The sequence below is a fragment of the Neopelma chrysocephalum genome, unplaced genomic scaffold (assembly GCF_003984885.1).
Source record: "Neopelma chrysocephalum unplaced genomic scaffold, ASM398488v2 Primary Assembly neopelma1_71, whole genome shotgun sequence".
Taxonomy (NCBI): domain Eukaryota; kingdom Metazoa; phylum Chordata; class Aves; order Passeriformes; family Pipridae; genus Neopelma; species Neopelma chrysocephalum.
In genome coordinates, this window is record NW_020897731.1 from 282,141 (window position 1) to 307,614 (window position 25,474).

The window sequence follows — 25,474 nt, forward strand, 5'->3', positions numbered from 1 at the left end:
GTACAGTTTTATTCTACATCTGCAGCCTGTTTAATTAGGTTTGTTTTCTCTTAATGATTAATGTGTTGATTAATGATTGCTTTAATGTGTTCTCAGATATTACTCAAATTGGGTACTATAAAGCTCCCTGCCCTGGGTGTCCCAGCTGAGCAGGAGGCAGAGCCTGGTGGAAGGGTCCTTCCTGCACCTGTCGTGGGGTCAGCACTGTGGTGTCATGCATGGTTGGCTCCCTCAAGGAGACCTTCAGCACCTCAGGTGAAGTTGTGGACCCCTTTGGCTCAGCCAAAAGGGAATGTTCAGTTTAGATGGGTGTAAACAAGTGTAATTAACTGACCATAAGACCGTACAATGTAACCATTTATTCATAATGCAAAAAGAACAGTGCTTGGTCATCAAAAACATCACACAGTATTAGAAATATAAAACATCTCTCCAAATTTAATTGTTTATTAAAAACAGCCCCCTGTGCCAAAGTACCAGTGGGGCTCAGGAAGCCTGTAGTGCTTCTTGCTTTTGTTTGACCGTCTCGTTTGAAGGCGTTGATGCAGCATTTGCAGAGATCTCGTACCTGCTGTACAGAAACCGCCCAGAGCAGCCCTGGGGGGTTCTCCTGTGCCAGCCCGAGCCCCTGCAGAGGCTTCGCTCAGGGGCAGGAGCAGAGCAGAGCCCCCTGTGTGCTCCAGGACCATGGGAACAGCACCTGGTGAGTGAGGAGGGCTCCAGGCCCGTTGCTGTTGTGCCTGTTTCTGCTTCTCTGATGATCTTAATGCCTTACTCACCTGTTTGTGGGGGAGGTCTGTGTGTCTGTTTTGTTCTGTTTAGTTGGTTTGGGTTTTTTTTCTATTTGCAAAGCCCACCTGGTTGGGGGGCTGCTTTAAACATAACTGCTGTGTGTTGTTGCTGCAAATGGTCATTGTGTATCTCTTTCCAGAAGATCAAAATCTTCCTATTTGCTTAGCAGGGTCAGATGCCAAGACTCAGGTCTTGTAGAAGTCCCTGGAAGCTGGTGAGAGTTTTGTGGTTCCTTCCTTACTCCTCCTTTATCTGCTGTTTTATAGACCCAAGTAAAGCAAAGGGGACTAGGAACAAAACTCCACAGGCAGTGAAGCAAATCTCGGCCCCAGCCAGCCAGTAAACTGCAAAGGAAAGGGGATTGTCTCGTTAGTGCCCTTGACCTTGCAGATGTGTAAATGCTTCAAAGCTGCTGCTCTCACAATGCAGAGAGAACACGGAATTACTGAATCCCTGGTTGGGTGAGCCAGAGCACCAGTTGCTTGGCAAAGGGCTGCAGTCAGGAAACAGGTTCTGGCTTTGCCTCAGTCTTCAAGCTCTGAGTTGCTGTCTGGCTGCTTCCCCGTCCTCTGTCCCTCTGCCCTAAATGGCTCAGGGAACTGACCCCTATGCAGGGGGTACCTGTGCTCTTTGGGCACCTCCCCTTCCCACCCACCCCAGACTGTGTGGTGCCAAAGGGAGGAGGGAGCAGGAGGCCACACTCACCTGCAGCCGACAGGATGGGTCCCAGGGCTCTGGCCAGGGCTCCCAGGCTCCTCAGGATCCCCATGACTCGTCCTTTCTGGCTGGCAGTGCCTGTGGGAGGAGAGTGTTAGGCTGTTTGGACGTTTTGCTTGGGACAGGGACAGTGTGTGGGCAGGGCACTGCTGTAGCTTTGGGAGCCTTTTCATTTGGAGGTACTTCCCACATGCTTCTCCCCCTCCTGTCACTTCACACCCACTGCCCAATCTCTGCTTATTTGCCCTCCAACCAAGACAATCACGACTGCTTTGTTGAAAAAACACCAGGGCTTGTCACAAGTGCTTGTCCAGGGACAACTTGTAGTGCATTCTGCCCCCACACCACCAAAAAAGAACCTAACAAAAAAAAAAAGCTTTATATTGTACACAAGATTTTCTGAGGAGGCACAGGTATACAAGAAACATGGAAGTGTGAATGCAAGTTAAATAAGAGCAACGTCAGTGCCACTAATGAGCAAAGCCTTAGTTTTCCACCTCAGCAGGCACTGCAGTGCTGGCAGCCAGCTGACCCAAAGCTACAGAACTGTGTCATCCACAGATGGCAACACAGCTACAGCTGCATTACAAGGTTACATAGCAACCCGTGCCAGAAGGTTTCAGAAGGTCCCTTGGAAGGTCTTTCCTAAGGAACCAGGGAGAAATGATTTCACTGCTGGTGGGGATGGCTGGTGCCCCTTTCACAGAACCCAGGCTGTTCCCTGCTCACTCCTGTTTGTGGCCTTTGCCCACTCTTCAGCTTCTTAATCACCACCACCAATAAGGTTGCTGCAGTTTCCCCATCCCCTTGGAACAAGCTGCTTTACACAGTACAAAATTAGTGTGATAGTGATGGTCACTGAACAGGTCATTGCTGTTAGTGCTGAAAGTCAGGGAGTGTGGTCAGTTTTGAGAGACAAGTACGAGCCTGTCTGGGGGTTCCCTACCCTCCCTTGCAGGATGTTTCTGATTTTCCCAGGGTCAGGATATTGTCAGGATATCCCCAGCAGCCCCACTGAGCTTCCCTTCTGTGAAGGACACTCACAGAAGGCTGTACCACTGCCAGCCTAACACAGCTGGTTTGCCCCCCCCAGCCAAGCTTGGTGGAACTACATCCATGGATTGCTGGCCGTGCTGGGACGGAGCAGCAGGGATGTGACTGGCTTTAGCCTCATCCTGCAGGGGTGGCCATGGCTTTGGGGTTACACGCGTACAACACAGGGCAGCAGCTGGGGGAACACTTGCATTCCTGCTCTCCTTGTTAATGCACTGGGGGAAAGTGCTTTTATAAAGCCAAGCAGCAGCCCAAGCTACGGGTCCAACACTTGGATCCAAGGCGAACCGAAGCCACGAGCGATCCTGTTGATGCTTCACTAAACTTGAGGTCAGTTCTGTACTTGAGCCAAGTCCAAACAAAGGTCAATGATGTGGCCAAGGGTGGCCAGTCAGAGCAGGAAAGACACTCACCATAGCCTGACACCACTGCTGACAAACACGGGATAACAATGGCTGCAGCTGGAAAAACCCACAAAAGAGACTGTTAATGAACAGCAGAGCTCAGAACAGTTACAAGAGCAACAGTGAAAAAAACATGTGGCCCAAACTCGTTATTACTGCAGAGAAATATGCTGAGCTCTGGGGCACTTGACCAACACTGAGTCATCAGGTTTAATCCAGTCCAATAATGAAAACACCCCCTCAAAGCCAACCTGCACGAAGAGCCCAGAGCCGGGAGTGCTCCGAGCAGATGTTTCACATTAGTAACTCTCACTCTGTAAGCCCACGGGACAGGGATGGACAGGGCAGATCAGCCAACTGGTAGTTTTCCAAAGCACTCTGGTCTTATCAGGTGGAGCAGGGAATTGCTCCAAATTTGTTCCAAACAGACAATGAGGTGGCTGTGCCCAGAGTGACACTGTCCCCACGCACACGGCTTTACTGTACTCAGGGATGAGAGAGGCAGCCACATTCTGTCTTGGGAAATAAGACAGTCATGTCCAAGAAGAAAAGGTTACAAAATTTTTGGACACAAAATCCAAGAGCTGTTCGGCAATCACTGCCCTCTTACTGAAATAGGAGGCTTTTCTGCCAAGAGGGAAGCGCCTTAAGCATACAAAGCAGAATCGTTTCAGGGAAGGAAAGGACAACTGGAGAACAGGAACAATGGACATGTTGCCTTAACTGCCCCAACTGCTGGGGCAGAGGGAGGAAGAGAGGGGGAAGAGGCCCCCCACAGAGGCATTTCTAGCTGGCTTAACTGGGAAGAGATGGAGTTTTCTGTCAAAGTAGGGCACCTAGGAAAACTCAAACATGGTTAGACAAATTGCACACTTCCCTCACTCCTCACGTGTCAAGCACACAGCTGGCCATAGAAAAACAAACTACTCAGATGCGTTTTGTGGTTTACAGTTTGCTCTTAAATCAAGCTGTACCATGCAAAAGAGAAGTCATCTACTTTTGTAATTAGTCATATTTGAAGCTTCTTAACAATAGTTAGCAGCACTGGGAATACCTGAAATCTCTTTTCAGACAGGGACTGCAGTAGATGGATCCAACTTCACTCATAACTGTTTCCCTGGATAACAGCTTAGACTGGCAGAGTAGCATTTATCTAAACACTTTAACATCTGGCCCTCGCTCAGTCTGAACTCCAACCTGCAGCCTCACATGTGCAGTTCTCCAGCCTGTGGCCTAAGAAATAACGCAGACACCATGGAGAAACAAAGACATGATGTCTCCTTTTCCTGAGCTGAGCTATTCAGTGAATATTTTGCTTCTAGGTCTGATAAAAAGGGGAGGAAAAACCACCCTGAAAAGCTCCCCAGTGAGACAAGACAACAGGAGCACCAGGGATGCTTCCAAATATTACCATGACAACTTCCTTGGATACAAACAGCACCAGAAAAAAAACAGGCACTGTTTCTTCCATATTTCATAAAGAGAAACATCAGCTTTCTGCTACTTATAGTTTGAAATTAGAAGTGCATCTTTTTTTAACAGGGTGAATAAATACAGGAAGAAAAATCCTTTGTGCTTAGAGTGCCTTTTGATCAGCTCACCGAAGGAGTACAGCAACAGTCCAACACTCAGCATGGTCACATTTGCAGCCCATCCAATTAACAAGAAAGCTGGAATCAGCAACATAATAGCCTGCAAAATGAATGAGTCACACGGTTACATCTAAGCCCTGCTTGTTAAAGCCTAACTCTAGGTGTCCTGCCAGTTCTCTTCCGCTGATGGGACAACACAGAAGCAGAAAGGCCTTTCTTCCCAAATAGGCATTTCAATGTCACCTGGATGGCCACACACCAGCACAAGGCACTTTTCTGTTCCCTCTCACTATCACATGATTGCAGACCACATGCAAGTTCTCTCTATCACAGATCCACCCTTTGGGGGGGATTTTTTCTCTTGTTCTGTGTTGACCGGGACAGAAATCTACCTTTAACTCTTCATCTCCTGAGGTGGCACAAGAGAGCAAAAAGCTTGTGTGCAGCAGGACTACAGCTCATCTGCTTTTTCTCAGCAGTATTGGCTGATTTTATCTTTAGCTTTCAGATTCCATGTTTCTGTAGCCAAGAAGAAAAATGGTGGGGTGCGAATGGCATCTGAAAGTCAACACCCCAACACACCCCCCCAGAAACCAGTCTTCATCTCCTCCAAGTGCTGGACTTCAGTTCCTCTGTGATGTCTCCCTCGATTACAGAGCTCCTGCAGAAAAGACAGGCCAGATCTGCTGTGTGTTTGATAAAGGAGGGTATTCACTGCCACTAAGTGCCTCATTTTGAAGATTCAGTTATAAATGAGCTACTGTAACCACTGTGCTGAGAGGCCACGTTTGCCACATGCTGCAGATTCACAAATTGCCAGAATAACTTCAGCAAAAGGGGGAACTCCCACAAAACCCACTGATATCCATGGAAAGAAGGGTGCAGGGCCAGTAGGTCTCTGCACAGGGCACAGGGTGTTCTTGAGAAGCCAACAGCCCAAGCAAACAAATGTTTTGAGGTGATGACACTTCTCAGGGCAGGAAAGAGGAAGGAGTATAAAATCAGTGGGGCAAAATCAGTGTGCACAAACTGCAGTGCAGTGCCAGCAAACGCAGCAGGCTGGCACAGCACATGCAGGAAGCTGATGGGGAGGATAAAGCAGCAGGAACACGGAGTGTTCATCACAGGGAAATGCTTCCTGTGTGACACAAGCAACATGCCAGTAACTTTCTCCTGCCAGGGAGCAGGGTGGAGATTGTTTCACCAGCAGAAATAACTTAAAGAAATGCTGAGTCGATTCACTGGAATGCAGTGCAGTTTGGAAATCATTTTTTACCCTGCCACCATTGAAGTCACAGGCATCAATGTATTATACATTGATGGAGGCTTTCACAGCCTGAGCAAACCTCTTGCCAGCAGTTCAGAAACACTTGAAACCTGCTTTGTTTAGTTCCACACACAAATGTAAAGGACAAGACACATCTACTGTTCCCACAGCTGTATAAGCTGCAGGAAACTGTTCCCCATCATCCCAATACAGCAGCTGCAGCATCTCTGTGAAGAAAGAGCCAAGCAAAACAAAGCAATGTACACTTTTGTCAGTGAAACTTTGGTCTGAACACTGGCACGTGCTATTGTTACACATAATACTGATGATCATAAATCAAATATTAGAAGAAGAAACTATTTCTGCCCACCAGTGAAATACACTCTAAGGAAAGCCTGTCAAGGATGAAGATGGCCAGACTGAAAATCATTTCTCAGAAAGAGAGTCAGAGACCAGCTCTGAAGCAGCTTTAGTAGTTTCAATGTCTGCACTGCAAGAGAAGTCACTGAAACAAAGCTTAATCTTCACAGCACTTTACATAGCTTGCACAGATGGACAATCTGTTCTCATTCCTTAATGCAATTAAATATGAAGAACACAAAGTTTCAATAATATTGTTGCTGATATGGTAAGAAATGGTCTAATGCTCCAAGGTTTAGTTAGACTGATAAGTGCCCATGGTCTTGAGAAGTCATTTAGCTGGACAGATGAGACAAATTTCTTTTGATTTGACAAATACAGTTATATAGCCTCCAGCTACCCTCCACTGCACCTCAGACTGAAAATCAATGAATAAGGTTTGTGGGGGAAAAGAAATAGAAATATTATTTTTTTTACCCGTTTTACAGCTCTGATTTCATTTCCTGGCTTGATTCGGCGAGCGTAGCCTCCCTGGATCACAGCCATTGTTATTCCAATAAAGAAAAACATCTTGCCCTGCTGCATGCTGGAAGGGAGGCAAAAACACACATTGTGGAATCACGCACTGAGCATTCCGCCCTGGGATTCACAGGGCCCCTGAGGACCCTTCCCTGAACCGGGGAAAGAGAAAATGCTTTTTGGTGCTCTCATGAGCAGTGCAGGTCCTTGGTGTGCTGACATCGGTTTCCAAGGCAGGCAGACAGCAAAGGGAGACACCTCCAAGTCTTGTCGTGTGGATGGGAAAACTGCTGGCAAATGCTGCAGCCCCTTCAGACTGCTGTAGTGTACTTTAGTGTTTCTAGGGGGGCCCACAAAGAGTCACCACATAAATTGTGCCATATGCACAGGAGTCGTTGGTTTCTGAGGAGCAACTCCTGCAGGGCTTGATTAAGGTCACCAAGGCACAACGTGGGCACTGGCCTGCACCGGGAATGTGGTGACATCACTACTCCCTCCATCCTTCAATATTTCCTCAGTTTTCATTTTCACCTATCTCACCTACTAAACTGTGTGGACATTCTCAACTAGATGATCTCACCTCCATGACAAGGTTGCTGTCTCACAGCCTGTGCTGCTGACACTCAGCTGTGGATCTCACTAAGGCCTGTCCTGAACGGATGGTGCAGGACTCAGTTCAATACACTAGAAAACCTTTCCTTGGCACACATGTATTAGTTAAGACACAAACTGTAATGAAACACAGACAGGGAAAGATGAGACAACCCCCTGAGAATTACTCAAAGGGAAGGACACACACAGGGATCAAGTTGCAAGTTCACGTTCCTGGCTGGAATTCTTCCTATGACCTGACAGGAAAAGTATTTCAAGCTGAGCTGCTGTTAATGGATTCTGTTCTCTTCTCTAGTGTTTGACTAAAGGAAATCAAACTCTGTGACATGACTGTACAGCATATGCAGTGCAGAACTCTAATGAGCAAACAAAATCACACAGCTATCCCTCCATCATTTGCCTCTTTGAGTTTCAAGATTTATCCTGATACTGAAAAACTCCACTGACCAAGAAGAGAAAAAGTTTTACAATAATCAATACAACTAGCCCAGCTATAAATATTTCGGGAGCTTTAATTTAATTTTGTGTATTGATTTTCTCTAGTTATTAGAGGTTGTAGATTATTTCCTTTCATGATAAACAGTGTGCCTATATTTTCATAAATTCTTCCCACAAAGCCCAAGTTCCACTGAACGCAGGAGTTGCTTTCTAAGTGGTTTTACTAACGTCATAAAGCCTCTCTTGAAAATACAAGAAGAGACCTTAAATCAAGATTTTGGAAAATATCCTAGTCAAAATATACAACATTTATATTTCAAGTGTGCTTTACCTGCTGAAGTGGAATCTCTGGTGAGTGAGAAAACTCAATGTATACTCCAAGCCAGAAAACAGGAAGAGGTACAGGAAATAAGCCAGGCCCAAAATCTTGAGATTCTGAAGATCTAAACAAACAAAAAACCAAACACCAAGGAGGTGGGGAGAAAACCATGGTGGTGTTTTTCAAACATAGCTTGAGAATATAACCACAACAGTAGAGCAACATTTATCAAGCGTACAGGGAAAAGTTCTCACCTCAGATGCTCTTTTTAAATATCCACACAAAACACGCCACCACAACATGACTTCTGCCCACTACAGCTCCCTTCTTATGAAGGGAGGAGAGACAAAATGACTGATCTCCCTCTGGGTAACCCTGGTCTCACTCACCCAGCCCAGCCCCTCTACCTCACATTCACACCTCCACCTTCACGGGGACTGATATATTTATTTTAATCCACACCTGTATTTCACCCAATGCCTTGATGCTGCTCTCAGGATGTTACTGACTGAAGCACACTGTCCCTTTTTCTAAGCTACAAATGGTCTGTGCCAGGTTACCTTACTTATTTTTCTGCCAATGCAGGCTTTGACAGGTTTTCTCCAAAGAGGCAAATATTACACTATTTCTGATGCAGCAGTAAGGAGGGCTGAATGATCAGTTGGTGTACCTGGCAAATACTGATTTATTTTCTACAGCTTAAAGAAATTCATGTAGAGAATGGAGCAAATCCTGCATCTCCAAGTCCTGAATTCAGAAAAAAAATTCCAGTCTGAAGTTTCCTGGTTTGCAGCTTGAATAAGAAAACTCACATCTCCCTTACTCATGCCTTGATCTGTCCTTTTAAATCACAACTTACTGCAGCCTACTCCATGCTGCAGCCAGTGCCTGAAATGCAAGAAAATGCAAGTATCATGTCTTCAAAACACTAACCTCCAAAACCTTCTTTTGGGAATAACAGCACTGAAGTCCAACCAAACAGGGAACTTTAAATTCCCTGTTCCCAAGTTAGTAAAGTAGGTGAGCAAACAGAATGCTGCTTCTGAAACGGTTTGAGTAGTTTTCCCTTTAAGTTTTCACATACGAAAACGGACACAGTGTTACTATAAACAGCCAGGTAACACTTACTCTCCTGTGAAGGGGATTCCTTTCCTCGGGTGACCGCAGAGAACTGAAATAAAGCCAAAGGACTGAGCAAGTCGACTGCTGCCTGAAATCCAGATGTCACAGAAGAGACCTGATCAAAGGCAGAAAGAGGTTTATTTAAAAACCTACTGTAATAAGCACTGCAAGGAATTGACAGTAACTGTCAGATGTGCTTCTACACCTACACAAATCATCTGAGATGAAACAAGGCACCTGGCATTGGGATTTGAGTGGCTCCCAATAACAACCCAGACTTTCTGAACCCAGAACTGGCTCCAGCACTGTCATTGAAAGATAGAGCATTGATAGCTCCTTTCACTGAAGACAGAAAACAGATTCTTCTCCAGGTTCTTAAATAAGCCAGAGGAGGCTTGTGCCCCACAGCCTCGAAGGTGGCTTTATTTGGTTCACCTTCTGCATCATCCCTCATGTCCAAAGAACATTTACTGGGAAAATTATGGCACATCTGCCTGCAAGCTCAGAGGAAGCTGAGGATTTTTTCCTGTGTTACAAGTCTGAGACCAATATGTACAGCACATCAAACACCAATCTGTTTTGGTACTGGTTGCTCTTTTAGCCAGCCAGTGACACCTCCTGGGGAAGAAAAGGAAAATATAATTTTTAGAGACATTCCTTTGAGATATTTTAGAGAGATTTCCAGAGAGATTCTGCCCAGCCACACTGTGTGGCTTTTTAAAGAGGAAAATTTATTTTATAGCATTTCTGGGCCTTGTACTCTGTACATCTCAACCTCATTATGCACCTACTGGAACTCTCCCTGCTCCATATCCACAGGCACTTAGGAGATGCTTAGTCTTCCCTCTATAGAGAATTTAAATTTTAAATTGTTTATTTTTCATGTAAAGTACAGAAAAGTGAAGAAAATACTAAAAGAAATAATGTCTAAATTCTTAAGGAAACAATCCGTTTTAAAGTAGGAGATTTTAGCCTGTCACTTTGCATGGCAGTCACAGGAAGAGATAAGACAGACTCAGGAATCCTGAATAATCACACATAGTATTTCACGCCTTCAAAGCACTGCACTGGCTTCATCTGATGAGCTTCCTTCTCTTCCCAGATAGGGAGGGAGGGAGCCTATCACCCCTTTGACAGCAGAGATTAAAGGTCCAATTATCAGTGGAACTTAATCTCAGTGCATGACCTGAGGACTCATATGGACTGGATTTAACAAAGCTGTAAACAAATCAACCTTCAATAGGGTATTAACGTGACCCCTGTCTTGTTCTGATAGTCAGAGCTTCTCAGTATCTGACAGCAGAGCTCTGGAGCCCATTAGTCTCACAACAGCAGCCAGTTCAATATACCAGGCTGGGCTTGTATAAGGCCATAAAAATTGCTGATCTACACAGAACATACAGGGATATTTATTTCCCCTCCCACTGCATGTATTGCAGGGAGTAAACAGACACGCCCAAGAAGTTTGCCCGTGCTTTTGAAAAGTCTGTAAGAGGATTTCCTGAAGCTGGCTTGTAGCAATCCTCAGTTCCTGCATTTGTTGGCACCACAGCGTTTCTTTGCTCTATAGCAGAGAGAATCTGGTCACAAGCAACCCTCTGCAAGCACGTTTGCCAGTAATAAAAATCCCCTGTAGTTTGTACCCAGTTTGAATTATTATCCATGTCAGACAGGATGCCAAGCTGCTTTGTACTACAAGGCTGATTTTAGTGTGGTGCATACATTTAAAATCTTAAGTGCTTTATGAAATATATACGTAAGTATTAGATTTTTTTAATATAGGCGGTTTGTGTGTGTGCACACCTACATTTCTTTCAATTTCTCCTCTCTCTGCCATAGAAACAGTGGGCTAGAAGTAACTTCATCCTGATAACTGATTGATAATGAAAACACTGTCCTAAAACTGACTAAAGAGCTTCATCATCCACAAATAACAAAGTACACACTGCCAATTTCAGTCCATGTCAGCAGCTGCAGGAAGTTTAGATTCTTCACAGGTTCAAAATCTGCAACATGTAACTTGTATTTAATTTTTTAATTTCTATCCTTATGATTTATTACTCCCAAATTGCTCAATTTTACTTCATGATCACCCCAGAAGTCACCTTGAATGGTGACTTTTTTCACAGTGTCTTTGTTTATTCTGCTTTCCTCTAATGCAGAGAGACTCAGTAACACATCTTGAAGGCAGAGTCAGTCCAAATCAGGAATGCAGCCTGGGCCTTCCGAGCTGCAGCCTTACCCTCCAAACCAGACACTGTTTAGTATGCAGAGAGCACAGCTCTGTCTTTCCCCAAGTCTGCTAGTGATGCTGCATAGCCCTACACACAGTCCTTGCACCACCAGCTGGACACCAGAAAAAAAGAGTTGTAAGACCCTCCCTCCAACTAGCAGTCAACCATGACTAGCTTAGCTAAAAATTAACTCAAAAGCTCTTAAATGGGACAGATTCCACTAGAGACTTTTCTATTCCTCCCTTCTCCCAAACAGGCCACAGCAGGAGCTGTTTTGGTTACCTCACATAAGGCCAGTGTCTGTCAGGTAAAAAGTGCAGCTCTCTGGTCTCTCTTTACCTGGTCAACTCATGGAACAATTGAGAAAAAGAGGAAGGAGGATAGTGAAAATTCTGATGTCCTTGGATGAAAACTCATCCTTGTTCCCCCTGTGCCCCTCCACCTTTCCCTTTCTACAGGTTAATTCCAACATGGATCAATGTGAAATACTTCTCTCCTGTGAAAAGTGGACTGACAGAGAAACAAGGGTATAATGAGAACACAGCAAATCTCAAGGAAACAGATGTCTGATCCCACTGGCACATCCTCTCCTACCAGTTATCGTTATCATTTCCCCTCTTTTTACAGCTTTGTCCTTCCAACATATTCCACTCCTTTACTGTGGGAGCACCTGCTCCAGCTCAGCCCAGCCAACTTCCAGAAAGCCAGCCAACACACCTGCCTTTCCTCTGTCATCCACAGGCCAAGGAAACTGCTCCCCTCCCACTCAGAAAGCGAGAGTAATTACCAAAGAAGAGAGCAAAGCAGCCTAATAAGTGAAATTCCAAATATGCTGGAACACGTGGATCATATGGGGCCACTGCAAGCCGAGAAGAGATGGCACACGAGCACCAACCCTGAGACCAATCACAAGAGGCCCCAAAGCCAGACAAACAACTCTCTTGTCAGCAAGCAAACACCCCGTGTACTTTGTGTGACTGGGACCTGACCCTGAGCAGCACCTCGTGCAATCCCCACTGCTGCACAGGGACAGAGCCCCAAGAGCAGCAACAGAGCCCTTCTTTTCTTACCAAAATTCAGTTGTGTTGGCTAACACAGAACAGCTTATCAGAAGAACTCTCCAGAGGATAATAAAAGGTGGAGGGACATATTCAGTCATCACACAGTCCAAAATGGTGCTGGAGCCATTTAATCACTCTACAGCAAGGGAGGAATTGTTTATAGAATAAAGATTTGCTCTACAGCACTTCCCTACTTCAACATGTTGCCACCACCCCAGAGTGTGGTGTGCAGCTCTAACTAAGAACAGGATTTTATCCAGAATGTTTAGAAACAGCCAAATAGGAAAGAGGAACAGATGACACATGGAAGAGTTGTTAAAAAGAAAAAAAATAAAACAGCTGTAGAGCTTGGGAACACAATGTGAGCAATTGACTTCACACTGGACACAACCTGCTGGGAAACATTCAGGGGAGGTCTAAAGTTGTGCCCTGGTAGGACATTGCAGACAAAATTTCCTGAACAGTTCTCAGTGTCAAAGGGGTTTGGCCACCCAGAGACCAAGCACGCTCCAACAGCTGAGTGTTGCTTAAACACCAGAGATAACAGGAGTTTTGGCCCCAAAAATCCAAATAATCCCTGAATTTTAGCACATGTAGGTATTTTCTATCTGTAGAAGAAAGCACAGCTCAGAAATAGGTAATTTGCTACTTTAGTGTTCAAAATATTAAAAATCACAAAATATTCTGACTTGGAAGGGACCCACAAGGATCATTGTGTCCAACTCTTAAGTGAATGGCCCACATGAGGATCAAACTCACAACCTGGTGTTATCAACACCATGCTCTAATCAACTGAGCTCATCTTGGGGTCATTCAAACAAAGACAAGAATAATAGTTAAGAAAATTTTTAACATATACTGGCCAAATGAAAGAAAATCCAGTCTCTCATGCATTTACTTTTATGATTAGCTGAAATTGCTCCCCAAGGAGTCCTTGTGATCACAGTTTAAATTTCACTGTCTCCCTCCCATGCTTGTATTAGGTTTTGAGAAATTTAAACCTAACACATCAAAACTAGCAATTAAGCAGCCATGTTAACTATATTTCTCATATTACACTAGGCTATCCCAAGGCCGGGTTGGATGAGGCTTCAGTCAAACTGGTCTAGTGGAAGGTGATCCTGCCCATGCCAGGGGGGTTGGAACTAGTGATCTTGAAGGTCCCTTCCAACCCAAAATATTCTATGATTCTATGACCATGCAACCACTTTGACACCAGCCCGAATAATAATCCTAATCCCAGGAATGAGCTAAATTTCTGAGATACTGGCTAAACCATTCTTTCCAGTATTTCAACAATTCTCAAATCCTATTTTTACAAAAAACCCACAGATCCTGAGACTGATAGTCCATTTACCCGTTTTTCCTTGGGAAGTGTCTCTGGAAGTAGGAAGAAGATGAACACCAAATCAGCCACAGCAAACATGAGTGCTAACAGTGCTGATCTGAGGTAGAAGACTTCTCCTTTCTCTGTCTCCATGGCGAGGTAAGCACCAATCATGGGGCCCAGGGTAAAACCAAGGGAGAAGGCAACACCAATCATGGCCTGCAGGGATACAGCGAACACAGACACGGAGTTTTAGACACCATTCTTTTCATTCAGGTAGCTCAGTTCTAAAACAATTTGGATTTCCTGACATTTTCCTGAAAGAAATGCAACCAGACACAGAACCTAATCACCCCCATGATGTAGGGAGGCACAGAAAAGAGCATGAAGCGTGAAAAACCTGTTCTTTCCAAATCACTGATTTTATTTTCTGTCCAGTCAAGGAAGTAGCAGGAACAGGCAATGGCCCATCACAGTTTGGGAACAGCATCAGTCATATGCTATTTGCTTCCCAGAAAGCAGAATAAACATGCCTACTCTGCTTTGGAAAATAAGAGGATATAAGCTGTATAGATGTGAGCCATGCTTGTACTAAGGGACTTACTCTCAGGCCCTAAAAATAGGCCCTGACCCATTTTATTTACTAATGCTGTATGGCTATCTCTCTCCACAAACAAAAATTTATTTTGGCTCACCAGGACTATAATAAATTGCTTGGAAAATCCATTAGCTATTACTGTGAAATCTAAAGCTTTCTCCTCCCAAGAAGCAGCTGTCCCACGCAGTGGCTTATAACAATCTGCTAAGAGAAGTTTGGGCCCCCAAGGTTTTTAAAAGATATAACTGGTAATTCACAGGCCAAGTTCAGCCTGCAGGGTGTTTCCATCTGGGCCACTGCCTTCTGGAAGGGGACAGGGCAGCTGCTCACACTCCTTGCTGCTCAGTCAGCCAAATGTCACATCCTTTACCCACTGAGCTCAGATCCTGAAGCCAGTGCAGCATCCAAGGAAGTCTTGAGGCACACTGTGCTGTGCTGCTGTGCTTCCACAGTTTGGAAAGGCGAGAAAGTTGTTCTGTAACTGGCCTCCAGCTACCAAAATTGAACCATAAGACTTTTTGATTTCAACGCTATTATAATGAGAATTAAAGCTAAGTCAGAGTAACGGCTCTAACACTTAAAGAGATAGAGTTTTTCCACCTCCAGAACATCTGTGTTTCACTTGTAGGTGAAGGTCATTGGCAAGCAAAGTCCAAGAGCTCTCAGCAATATGATCTGGCATGTTTTCAGAAGCAAGGTGGTGTGAAAAGTCATGTTTTCACTTGATCAGTGAATACACACCTGAGGAAGACATACTGAGCACTTAAAAATCAATAAAAGTTACCTAGTAAACCTAAACACATACCCCACAAGTGTAACTCACCATGCCCTTGCTCCGTGCTTTTGGAGAGTGCAAGTCAGCAATGATAGCTGTGGAGAGGCTGACATTCCCTTTGCTTATTCCACCTATGATCCTGGAGAGAAGAAAAACGCCAAAAGTCCTAGAGGCAGCCCATAGTGAGTATGATGCTATCAAACCCATCTGCAGAAGCAAGAAAGGGTTCTTTATAAAGCAAAGCAAAGCTGATATATAATTTCTGCACATTTCCCAGCTAAACATTTAATTTTTTCATTTATTTGTTTTCAAATGCTGCTCCAAAACCCACGTAACAGAAATGGCTGAATACACTCAAAATGCACTATGTCCTGAACAGTGATGTAAAAGAAGTAGAAACAGGTCCATACAAACTTCATGTAATTGTGATATTTCTAACAAAATCAGAAGAGCAAAGTTCAGTGGAAGTTAAAGCAGTCCTGGGCACAAAACATTTTTGTATATCCCACTCCATTTGTTTCCAGCATCAAGAGGAACCTGAGTTCAAAATAAGAAGAATTCACAGTTCTAGCCCTTAAATTTCATAATCACTCATAAGCACAAATGCTTATTTAATTAACTCCCCAAAGCCTACAGGATATGGGTAATTTGTATGTCCTCCACAGTCAAGTTCCACCACCTATGTATGCACTTGCTGTGCTATTAGAAACCCATACTCTGACCAGCAACAGAGAAAACATCTTGGAGGATGTTCATGTTCGCAAGAAATACGTCTTGCACTGCTGTATAGCACTTCCTAACCAACAATTCCCAGGCTCTGTGAAACAGGTCATGAAATGATCAGCCCTCTTTAGTCACCTGGGGAGCTAAAATATACAGGGATTAAGTCTAACATTTGTAAACAGAGCATCTGAAGTCATACTACCATACACAGGGTAAAGGGACTTTGGAAAACCACAGAAACAGGTAAGTATTTTAGTGCCCTCTATGTACAATTCTGGATCTGAGAAGCTCAGCTTAAGCACTCCGTTTGGAAGTCTGGCCAAGTGACTTGGCAAGAAACAGTCAGCAACCAACAGACCTAGAACATTCAATTCTAGAATTGGATTGTGACTGTCACAATTCACACACAGTTCAATTTCTGTGCTAAGCACAAGATCTTAGTGCCTTCCACTGTGTACTGAGACGCCAGGACTAAAATCAGCACGTGACACTTACCACTGTCATCAAGATGACAGGCCTTCTGCCCAAGCGGTCTGACACAGCACCAGTGAGGGGAGAGGAGAAAAACTGTAGGATGGAAAAGATGGAGCCAATCAGACCTAAAAGAAAAAGATTAAAAAAAAGTATATATCATTAGACTTACTGCCTTCATCTTAAATACAAAGACAGCCAACCTGTTCTAGACCTTTCGGATTAACTCCTTTAAAAGCATGAAATCAAATGTAAACCAGCAGCTACAAAGAACAGCTTTGTCTCTAAAACTAAGCCGCTCTCAAAACACTAACCTTGCACTGTTACTTAACTGAGGCACAATTACAGACAGACCAGATACCCAGACAGACCAAGTAACAGCCATAAACTGGATGATTTACTGGTTACTTCACTGGTGAGAGGGGGTTTGGAACTCACTGATTATAATGGAATGATGATTCTCCAATGCTTCCCCAGCTCACTACATACATTTTATGTTCTTAAAGTAGAGATAACACAGTCACAGTTCTTTTAAGACTTTTTTGATTATTTGAACCTGATTCTGTCACAATTGGTTTTTCTTTCCTTTTTATCATAGAAAGAAGGACTTAAGCACTGCTGTTGGTGAGGCACCCTAAGAGGTAGCATTGGTTCCAACAGACTCCAAGAGTCTTTGAAATCTGCCTCCAGTTCCTGTGATCTTTAATTCCTCTTTTCTCTTGCCATTTCTAGCTTCGCAGACTTAATAATTTGCACTACACTCTCAACAAGCAGACAAAAGATGCCTTGCTGTCAGTTTTTCTCTAAAGGAAAAACTGGGTTATATGTCTCAGATCATTCAGCTATCAAAGATTTAAAAGGCAGAGGAGAGACAGACCAGAAGTTCTGCTCCCTTCAACTTTGAGGGAGGCAGAGTATTGATACTGAACATCTTGTCAAGAACAGCTGCTTGTGACAACTCAGAACTCAAAAAAAAAAAAAGTAAAAAATCTTACAGACTGGTACAGAGGCAGTTTATGGCAGACAGTTCTCTTCCTTGTGTTTCTAGCACTGTAGAAACACCCATTCATGTCAAATATTTCAAAGCTAGCATGCAGCAAAAGGGTTGTTCCACATGGGGGAACAAGCTGGGAGCTGAGGGTGACCACAGCACTGGCAGTGCCCTCACCAAGCTGGGTCTCACATGACCTGGGCAGGCTGGGCAGAGCAGGGTGCTGCTGACAGGGCCCATGGACAGTCCCAGGCAAGGCAAGGGTTGTACATCAGGTCCATCCAGGGAATCCAGTCCAGACCAGCAGGAGTCAGGGGCAGAGAGAGGAGTGGAAACAAGACCATGATGTGACTGCAATGACTTGTTGGGGGACAAGACACCTCCAGTGTAGGTCCAAGGTTCATCCAAGAGATGGGGACAGAGACAGCCCTGGAGACAAGGCCCAGGTCCCAGCTGAAATACAGCTCCTGAATCACAGCAACCAAGTATGGTGCTCTCAGGGTCTTGTGTGGGCAGAGAAGGTCTCTGACCTAAAGAGGTTGCAGTCTAAGAAAAGATGAAGGAAAGAAGAATATATCTTGCACTGAGAGAAACAAAGAGATGATCTTGCAAGTACCTTTCCAATCCTATGCTCCTTGTGGCAGATGAGGGCAATGAAGGAATACAGGCTGAAGGAGATTGCAATGGCCTCTGCTTAACATCACAAGTATAATTAAACTTTCCATTATTAACACTTAAGGTGCATTCAGACAAGATAGACTGAGACAGGAGCTGACTACAACTAAAATGGCTTGCCCATATTCCCCTGCTTCTGCAGCCTTGGTCAACTCTCCAGTGAGTTAATTCAACTCAATCTGGCAGAAAAATAATCCAGAAAAAAAGAAAAGAAGAAAAATTCTGCTGGTTTAGCAAATCAAATGACTCATTAAGAAAAGCTGTCATCAAAGACAGCAGAAGAGATGAAGCCAAATGTGACAGATACCAGGTTAATTCAGCCACCTGAATTAACAGTCGCTGGCTGTGACTGACACGTAATCAGTGAACAGTCCCATCCCTACTTGATACTGCTTCTAAATAAGTTCTCTTAATACTTTTTTCCTAGAGAGAGAAGACAGATACCAACTTCCTTTCTGAGACAAGCAGTGGCTGTTTTATTTGCATGTTCCCACTTGGATGCTGTATTTTCTTGAAAGGGCAAAAGAGTCAGCTGGACTCCTCTGGAATGAGCAGGGAGGTAGACTTGTTCCCCTTGAGAGCAACTGAGCCAAGTCAAGGGATACACCATTCCAAAGGTTATATGACATGGCAGGTAAAAGAAAAACAAGTTGAACTCCACTGGGGGTTCCCAGCCCCTTGTTTAAACAGTCTGAGACGGTGAGAAGGTGCAAGGAGGGGGATTGCAGCCAGGCCTTAGAGGAGATAGAAAGCAGCTTCTGAGGGATTAAAGAAAACTGTTTCTTAGCATTCAAAGCCAGTAATTTGACTAAAAAATGAGCACAGAAACAAAATCATGCCTGCAAGGAAACTGTGGGAAAGAGGAAAAATGCTTATAAACTTTCCAATGCCTGTTATACCCAAATAAGCAACTTTAAATAGTAACAATACATTCACACCTATTCTAATGAAGTTTTGTGGTTTGTTTCATTTTTAAATATTTTTATATTTACCTTGTGGGAGGCCTCAGCTCACTAAAAACAGAAGGTCCAGAAGGTCTAACTAAATTTAACCCAGTCACTCTCACATCTTCATAATCTCAAATCACAGTTTTCTCACAACTGTCTAGATGGCAAGAAGCCAAGAGTCTCTGATGTGTAACATGACGTATATGCTGCTGGATTTCCCTCCCTTCTCCTGCTGGAGCTCATCCACACCAGTGTCCTAGTGACAGCAAATGTTTCTGGACCCTGCAAGGCAGCAGCTCTGCTGCTTTTAATAGGACTAATGAGATTTAGAAGCAGCGCAGCACGATACCTGCCCAAGGGCGAGGCAAGGCTGGAACTCACAAGTTTTTATTTCCAGTGTTTCCTACTGATTGATCTCCTATCTTGTGCATATCAGTTGTGAAGGGAGAGTAATTTTTGTGACTGCACCAGGCCCAGCACAGCAGGATCCTGACCCCCAGCTGGCAGTCTGACAATAAGGAACAGCAGGCCTGTATTTCTGTAACAATCTGTAGAGCAAATTGAGCAAGATCATAGGATAATGCAGGTTAAAAGGGACCTCTGCCTGCTCTTAGGGTCAGCTGTGAGGTCAGACTAGATTGTTCAGGGTTTCACCCAGTCAGGGTTTGACAATCTCTGAGGATGGAGACTAAAAACCACTCTGGGCAGCTCGTTCCACTGACCATCCTCATTGTGAAAACATTCGTCCCCATCTCCAGTCTGAACCTCCCCTGCTTCTACTTATACCTTTGCCTGTCCTTCTCCCACCACGCACCTCAGTGAAGAGCCTGGCTCTCCATGACCTCCCCAGAGGTGTTGGAAGGCTGCCAGTAGCTGCAGAGCCCCGACTTTCCATCTGCACAACCCCCCACTGAACTCCCCTCGCCTTTCCTTGTACTTGGGGACCAAAACTGGATGCAAAGCTCTAGACATGGTCTAGCAAGTGCTGAGTAGAGGCAGGTGATCACTTCCCTTAATCCACTGACTCTGCTTCAGTTCAGGCAGCCCAGGAGCTTTGGCACCTTTGCTGCCAGGGCTGGCTCATGCTCAGCTGCTCACCAGGGCCCCAAGGGCCTTCACAGCAGAGCTGCTCCCCACCAGTCAGTGTCCAGGCTGTATCATTGCAAGGAGTGCTTTTTCCCACAGGCAGGACTTAAAATTTGTCCTTACTGAATTTCATAAGGTTCCTGTCAGCCCATTCCTCCTGCCTGTCTAAGTGTCTCCAAATGACAGAGATGGGGATGCCCAGCTCTTCATTGCTATCAATGTGGTGTAAAAAAAATCATTTATTGTCTAAGAGACACTTCCTGTGTTCCTTAAATCTAAATCTAATAACAGGCAAGTATACTTTTTGTATTTCTTGTCATTCTTCACATCAACACTGCAAACAACTTCAAAAGAATGCTTTTTTTTTGGCTGTTTGTTTGATTTCCATACCTCCAAACAAGACACTGTTGTATTTCCGCTCTGGAGGTATCCCAGCCATCCCTGCAAACCAGTCCACACCACGTTGCAATGACAAATAGAATCCATCCTGAAAAATAGATAAGAGGGAAATAGAAGCAGGAAGGCAGTCTCTCTGTTTTCTTTTCAAAGACAGCATCAGAGCTTAGCAAACTAGAGGCAGTGTTGGATGATCCTTCCCTCCTTCTCCCCACAAGGGAAAATTTCTTCACTGATCAGTTGTCATAGGCTAAAAATAGCTAAAATTGTGCATGCTAACAGGCAGCAGATAGTTGGGTGTACGTGTTTGGGTGGAGGAATGTCTGAATTTGAATGTTTTTAAACCATCAGGCTCGCTATTTGCTAAATCCTGAACAGGCATACCCTGAATCTTTCTATTAATAAAGCAAAATGAGACACAGTCTATCCCACTGCACATAGATTATTCTGTCTGGGAGAACCAGGGGATTGTAGGTCCAGAAAGAAAAGGCGATGCAAAAAAAAAGAATGGTTCTTGAGAAGAGGAGGACAACTTGAAAAGGAGGCCCAGAAAAGAAGGTGAAGGTCTTGGCTATAGGAAATACACTGGAAGTGGGTGAAGACCCTGGAGATCAGAGCCCATGGTTAGGGTTAGAGATAGGGCTGTAAGGACAAAAGCTACAGCTGCAGTTGGAGTGGGGTTAGAAAGGAGCTGAGTCGTAGGTGTGGGCTGCAAAAACAATTCTCCCATGACAACACCTTCATCTTGAGCAGCAACACCTGTGTTAATGAGCACAGCTGGGAACCAACAGGACTTTCTGCTCTGTGTTCCCAGACCAGCAACCAGCTCCCCGCTAAGGAAGAAAGTTGAGATGGAACATAACACCAGGGGTAGTATCAAGTGGGGTAAGAGCTCTCGTCCCTGTGGTTCTTAGATAAACTGCAGGATGATGAACTGTCTCACCACTGACATCAGTGTAAGACACAAAAGCACTGGTATTTACAAGGACTAGTCCCTAAGAAATACCTGGATTTTCCTCAAAACAAACCCTTCATTTTAATGAAAAAGCAAGAGCCAAGAATCTCATGCAGGTTCACAAATAAATTCAGCCCATGAACCATTTAAATGTGCTGGGTAATTATTAATCTGCCTACAGCTAATTGGTTTGCCCAAAGGCAAGTGATTCTTTTTCCATTCCTCCCTAAAGATCCTAACGTTTTCTGTGGGCTGACTTTGTTCCTTACCTCAGTCTGGCTGTAATAATCAAGGATGGAAGGAAACAGTGGCAAGATGAGAGCGAATCCCAACAAATCGATGAACAGTGCCAGGAAGACAGTCGTAATAACTCGATTACTGTTCTGCTCTTTCTTGTCATCCACGTAGCTGGGGCTGGTTCCTCTCTCTCGCAGGGCCATGTTCCCAGATGCTCTGCTTCTAAAAAAAATTACATTTATATCTAGTCAATAGGAAGCCTTCTGCAGGCCTTTCATAAGAGTATCTTGCTGATTCATTCTTGCTTTCTACAGACTTCACAAAAATAAATATTAGCTCTGGCTACATTAAGCTATCTGGTTTTCAAGGGAACAAGAACCTCAATTTTCTAGTCTTTGTTATCAGCTCAGCACCAAGTCTGCATCAAGAACAGGCTACAAGTGCAGTAAAATAACAAACTCTACTATAGGAGAATCTCAAATAAAACACGGAACTAAGGAGCATTTGAAGTTTGTTGACATGTGAGCAACGCTTATAGAATGGTCCCAAATGTTTCCAACTGAGCATTACAGAAAAATAGGTAAGAAAGGGTACTCTATTCCAAATATTCACATTCAAGTAAGTAATAGTTTATTTATGTCTCGAGTGTATACGAGAAATGACCAAAACAAGAACAAATTTAAAAAAGAAAAGGCAGACTTCACAACTATTGCACAAATGCTGTCTTCAAGATAAATCCCAGAGAGCAACAGCAATTTAAGAAACAACACAAGAACCTTTTGAAACTTGATTTTGTATTTCTTTCTCTAGGTGACAGAACTCATACAGCTCATAGGCTGTATGAGTTGGGGCAAATGATTAAGGCAGCATTTTTATTTTGGCAGAAATATCAGAACTATCAACTCTCTTTGATAATATTCCAAAACTGTCTTAAAGTCCTAAAGAAGGACACAGGCCATATATCATTGAGTATTTAACAAATAAAGAAGCCAGTCTCTATTCTGAAAGAATACTCTGTTTCAAAATTTCAACATACATCAAAATCCAGGAGTAATGCATAAACCATGGATTTCATAAACTTCAGACTCATGAATCAATACAGGATATCTCAGTCATATAACAAAGAAATTTGCAGTCCCTTCTACTGCAAAAATCCCTCAATGTTTGTTGCACTAAAAGAATAAAAAGGAGACAGAATTTAATCCAAATCCAATTAATACAAAAATATTCATTGACTTTGATGAGTCAGGAGTGAAAACAGTGAGCAATTCTTAATATAAATTCTATTCCAGACCAGACACACCATATTACATTTACCTGTGCATAGAACACCATATTACACTAATTGAAGGTCATAACACTTTGTCATGCTCAACAGTAAATATTATCGTGACATTTTCTTACCTGTGGATTCAGTTTATTAGCCCTGAACCATTATTAAAGTTCAAATGCCACGAGGTAAACAACCATGGAAGAGGGCCACCTGCAATCCACTTAGTAAACTCCTGGCGTAATGCTCTTAACCAAACTGGTCTGATCACTGGCAGATTTATGTTCAAGATCCTTTTATTTGAAATGGTAAAACATCATGGCTACAAATATTCAGCATTATTTGCTTGCCCAAGAGCATCTGGAGCCAAAATAAGCATTTCTTTAAACAAATACTCTCTGGCCCAGCCAACAGCTGGGTTCATTATGGGAGATTCAATCGTTTATCCTCACAATTTGTTTATTCATATTCTGAATTGTATGACCAACCTGAACTTTATTCCAGGGTTATTTGAAGAGGGTAACATCCTTCACACCATACCCTCATGAACATTTTGGCTAGTGTGCAGCTTGAACTGGATGCTTGCACTGACCTTTTCATTCTGCTCCAGTTCTGGCTACGTGGTTGCAATTTCCCTTACGCAACATCCCAAGGTACTACATGTTTCTGCCTTTGTGCTCCATCAGTTTTGTTGTTCAAACCTCTCCATGTTTTTTGCTAGGCAGGAAACCACCAAACACTTTACAGGCCCTGGCATCCTGTCAGCAAAAACAGAACACCTCCACCACGACATCTGCTTTCTGTGAGGCGTGCTGGTAGAGGGAGAGGATTTTCAGTTTAGGGAAGTTGTTTCTCCGGACACGTGTGTTCCTGACACTCGCTGGCCCTGCCTCGGCTCTTCCCAGCCTTCCCTCGGGATTCCCCGTCTGTGTCTCATCACTTCTGCCTCCGACCTCCGTCAGTCCGGGGGTTGATGCCGTGCCCCCGGGAAGGGATCGGCAGCAAAGCTGGCCCTGCCCGAACGCACAAACTGAGATTTGCATCTTCCAGCAGCAAGAATTCCATCCTTCTGGGGTTTTCTCTACCTCCACTTCTCCCCCTCTTAAATTCCCTGGGCCCGGCTTTACCTACTGAGCCTCGAGAAGGCTCCTCTGACTCCTTAACACAGCCCTGATCCAGGTCAAGGACAGGCGCCTCGGGCTGGGGAACAAAAATCAAAATGCAATTTCCCGGAGCAGCCGAAGTGCACAGGACAAGCGAGGCCGCCGGGCGGGAAAGGGGCGGCCCCGGAGGGATGCGGCGGGAGGAGCCGCGGTCCCGTCCCGCCGGGGACACCCGGGCAGCCGCGGGACCCGCAACCCCTGCGGGTGCCCCTGCCCGGCCCTGTCCCGCTCCCTGGCCCACTCCCCTGACCCCTCCCCGCCGCGGGCAGAGCCCGTCCCGCTCCGGGGCACCCCCCTACCGCTGCTTCGGGTGCTCGGGCGGCCCCCCCGCCGGCAGGAGCCTTCCCTGGGGATGCTGCGGGCGGGCGGGCGCGGCTCCTCCCCGGCCCTCCGCGGCGCCCCGTCCGCCTTCCTCTTCCGGCGGGGATGGAGCCGCTCCCGGGTCCGCGCCCGGCGCCGCCGAGGAGGGAACCGGCCCGCCCCGGGAGGCTCCGCTGGGAGCGGCGGGGCTTGAACCCTCACCCGGGGCAGCCGCGCCCGCGCCAATGGACCGCCCCACTGGGCATCGCGCACCTCAAACCACAGCCCTTCCTTCTTCGATAAGGACAGTTTTAAAGACGGAAGATACACTTGCTCCCAGAAGAGAGGGATGTTTTTTCGTTAGTTGCTACATCGCCACGTTACAGCAGCTGTGAGTTTGATAAACGGAAGTTTCCTGGTACCTGACCAGGGTAGTTGCAAAAGATGTAACTGTCCCTAAACCAAACTGCTCCCTTAACGCTGTAAGTCTGTAGCCCGGAGAACATGAATATCAGGTTTGATAGGGGCAGCAGCATGGAGCACTGATCCCTTCTCCAGCCGTGTCTGGTGTCCAACTGCCTAATTAAAATGGGAGTCATATGGCTACAACTGGACTTGAGCACATGTATCACCACAGCCTTGAATACGTAAGAATCTGCCAACAAGGTGTATAAAGTAAATGAATAAAGTGTTGAAGAGACTTCTGGTTCCCTCCAAGGGCACGCAGTTGTGTCAGGGGGGTGGATGTACCAGTATTAGCACTTGGATACAGTTCTTTCACTCAGTGACATCTCTCTCATGGTTCCCCAGCTGATTAGACTTGGAGGAACTTATGTAAGCGTAACATCAGGATTAACATGCCAGTTGGATCAAATAGGGAGCTCCTACTCTCATGGTTACCTGAGAATTTTATGTAGTTGATTAGATGTGAGAAATTAAATGTGGCACATTCAGTACATACCCTGAAAAATGAATGATTATGCCAGTATTGCAGCCCATTTGGAGGCAAACTTCTGCTGTGAGGTGGTGCTCCAGACTACGCTGGAGTAATCATTTAATGTCTGGGAAAT

At 44.8% G+C, this 25,474-nt stretch overlaps 1 protein-coding gene across 2 annotated transcripts; it reads right to left on the reverse strand.

The window, feature by feature from the left end:
- Positions 1-105: 105 nt before the first annotated feature.
- MFSD10 (major facilitator superfamily domain containing 10) lies at positions 106-24,500 on the reverse strand. Of its 2 annotated transcripts, none has more exons than XM_027686678.1 (13): positions 24,404-24,500; positions 21,704-21,893; positions 20,474-20,570; positions 16,409-16,512; positions 15,239-15,397; positions 13,848-14,036; positions 9,202-9,310; positions 8,086-8,197; positions 6,663-6,771; positions 4,568-4,658; positions 2,976-3,023; positions 1,498-1,587; positions 106-1,136 (listed from the first exon to the last, which is right to left on the reverse strand). In XM_027686678.1, exons 2-13 carry the CDS (start codon positions 21,872-21,874, stop codon positions 1,030-1,032), a joined length of 1,386 nt encoding a protein of 461 aa, XP_027542479.1. In that variant the 5' UTR covers positions 21,875-21,893; positions 24,404-24,500; the 3' UTR covers positions 106-1,029. The 2 variants fall into 2 exon arrangements, with proteins under 2 accessions (XP_027542479.1, XP_027542480.1); XM_027686679.1 differs by lacking the exon at positions 24,404-24,500 and adding an exon at positions 24,069-24,194.
- Positions 24,501-25,474: the final 974 nt, after the last annotated feature.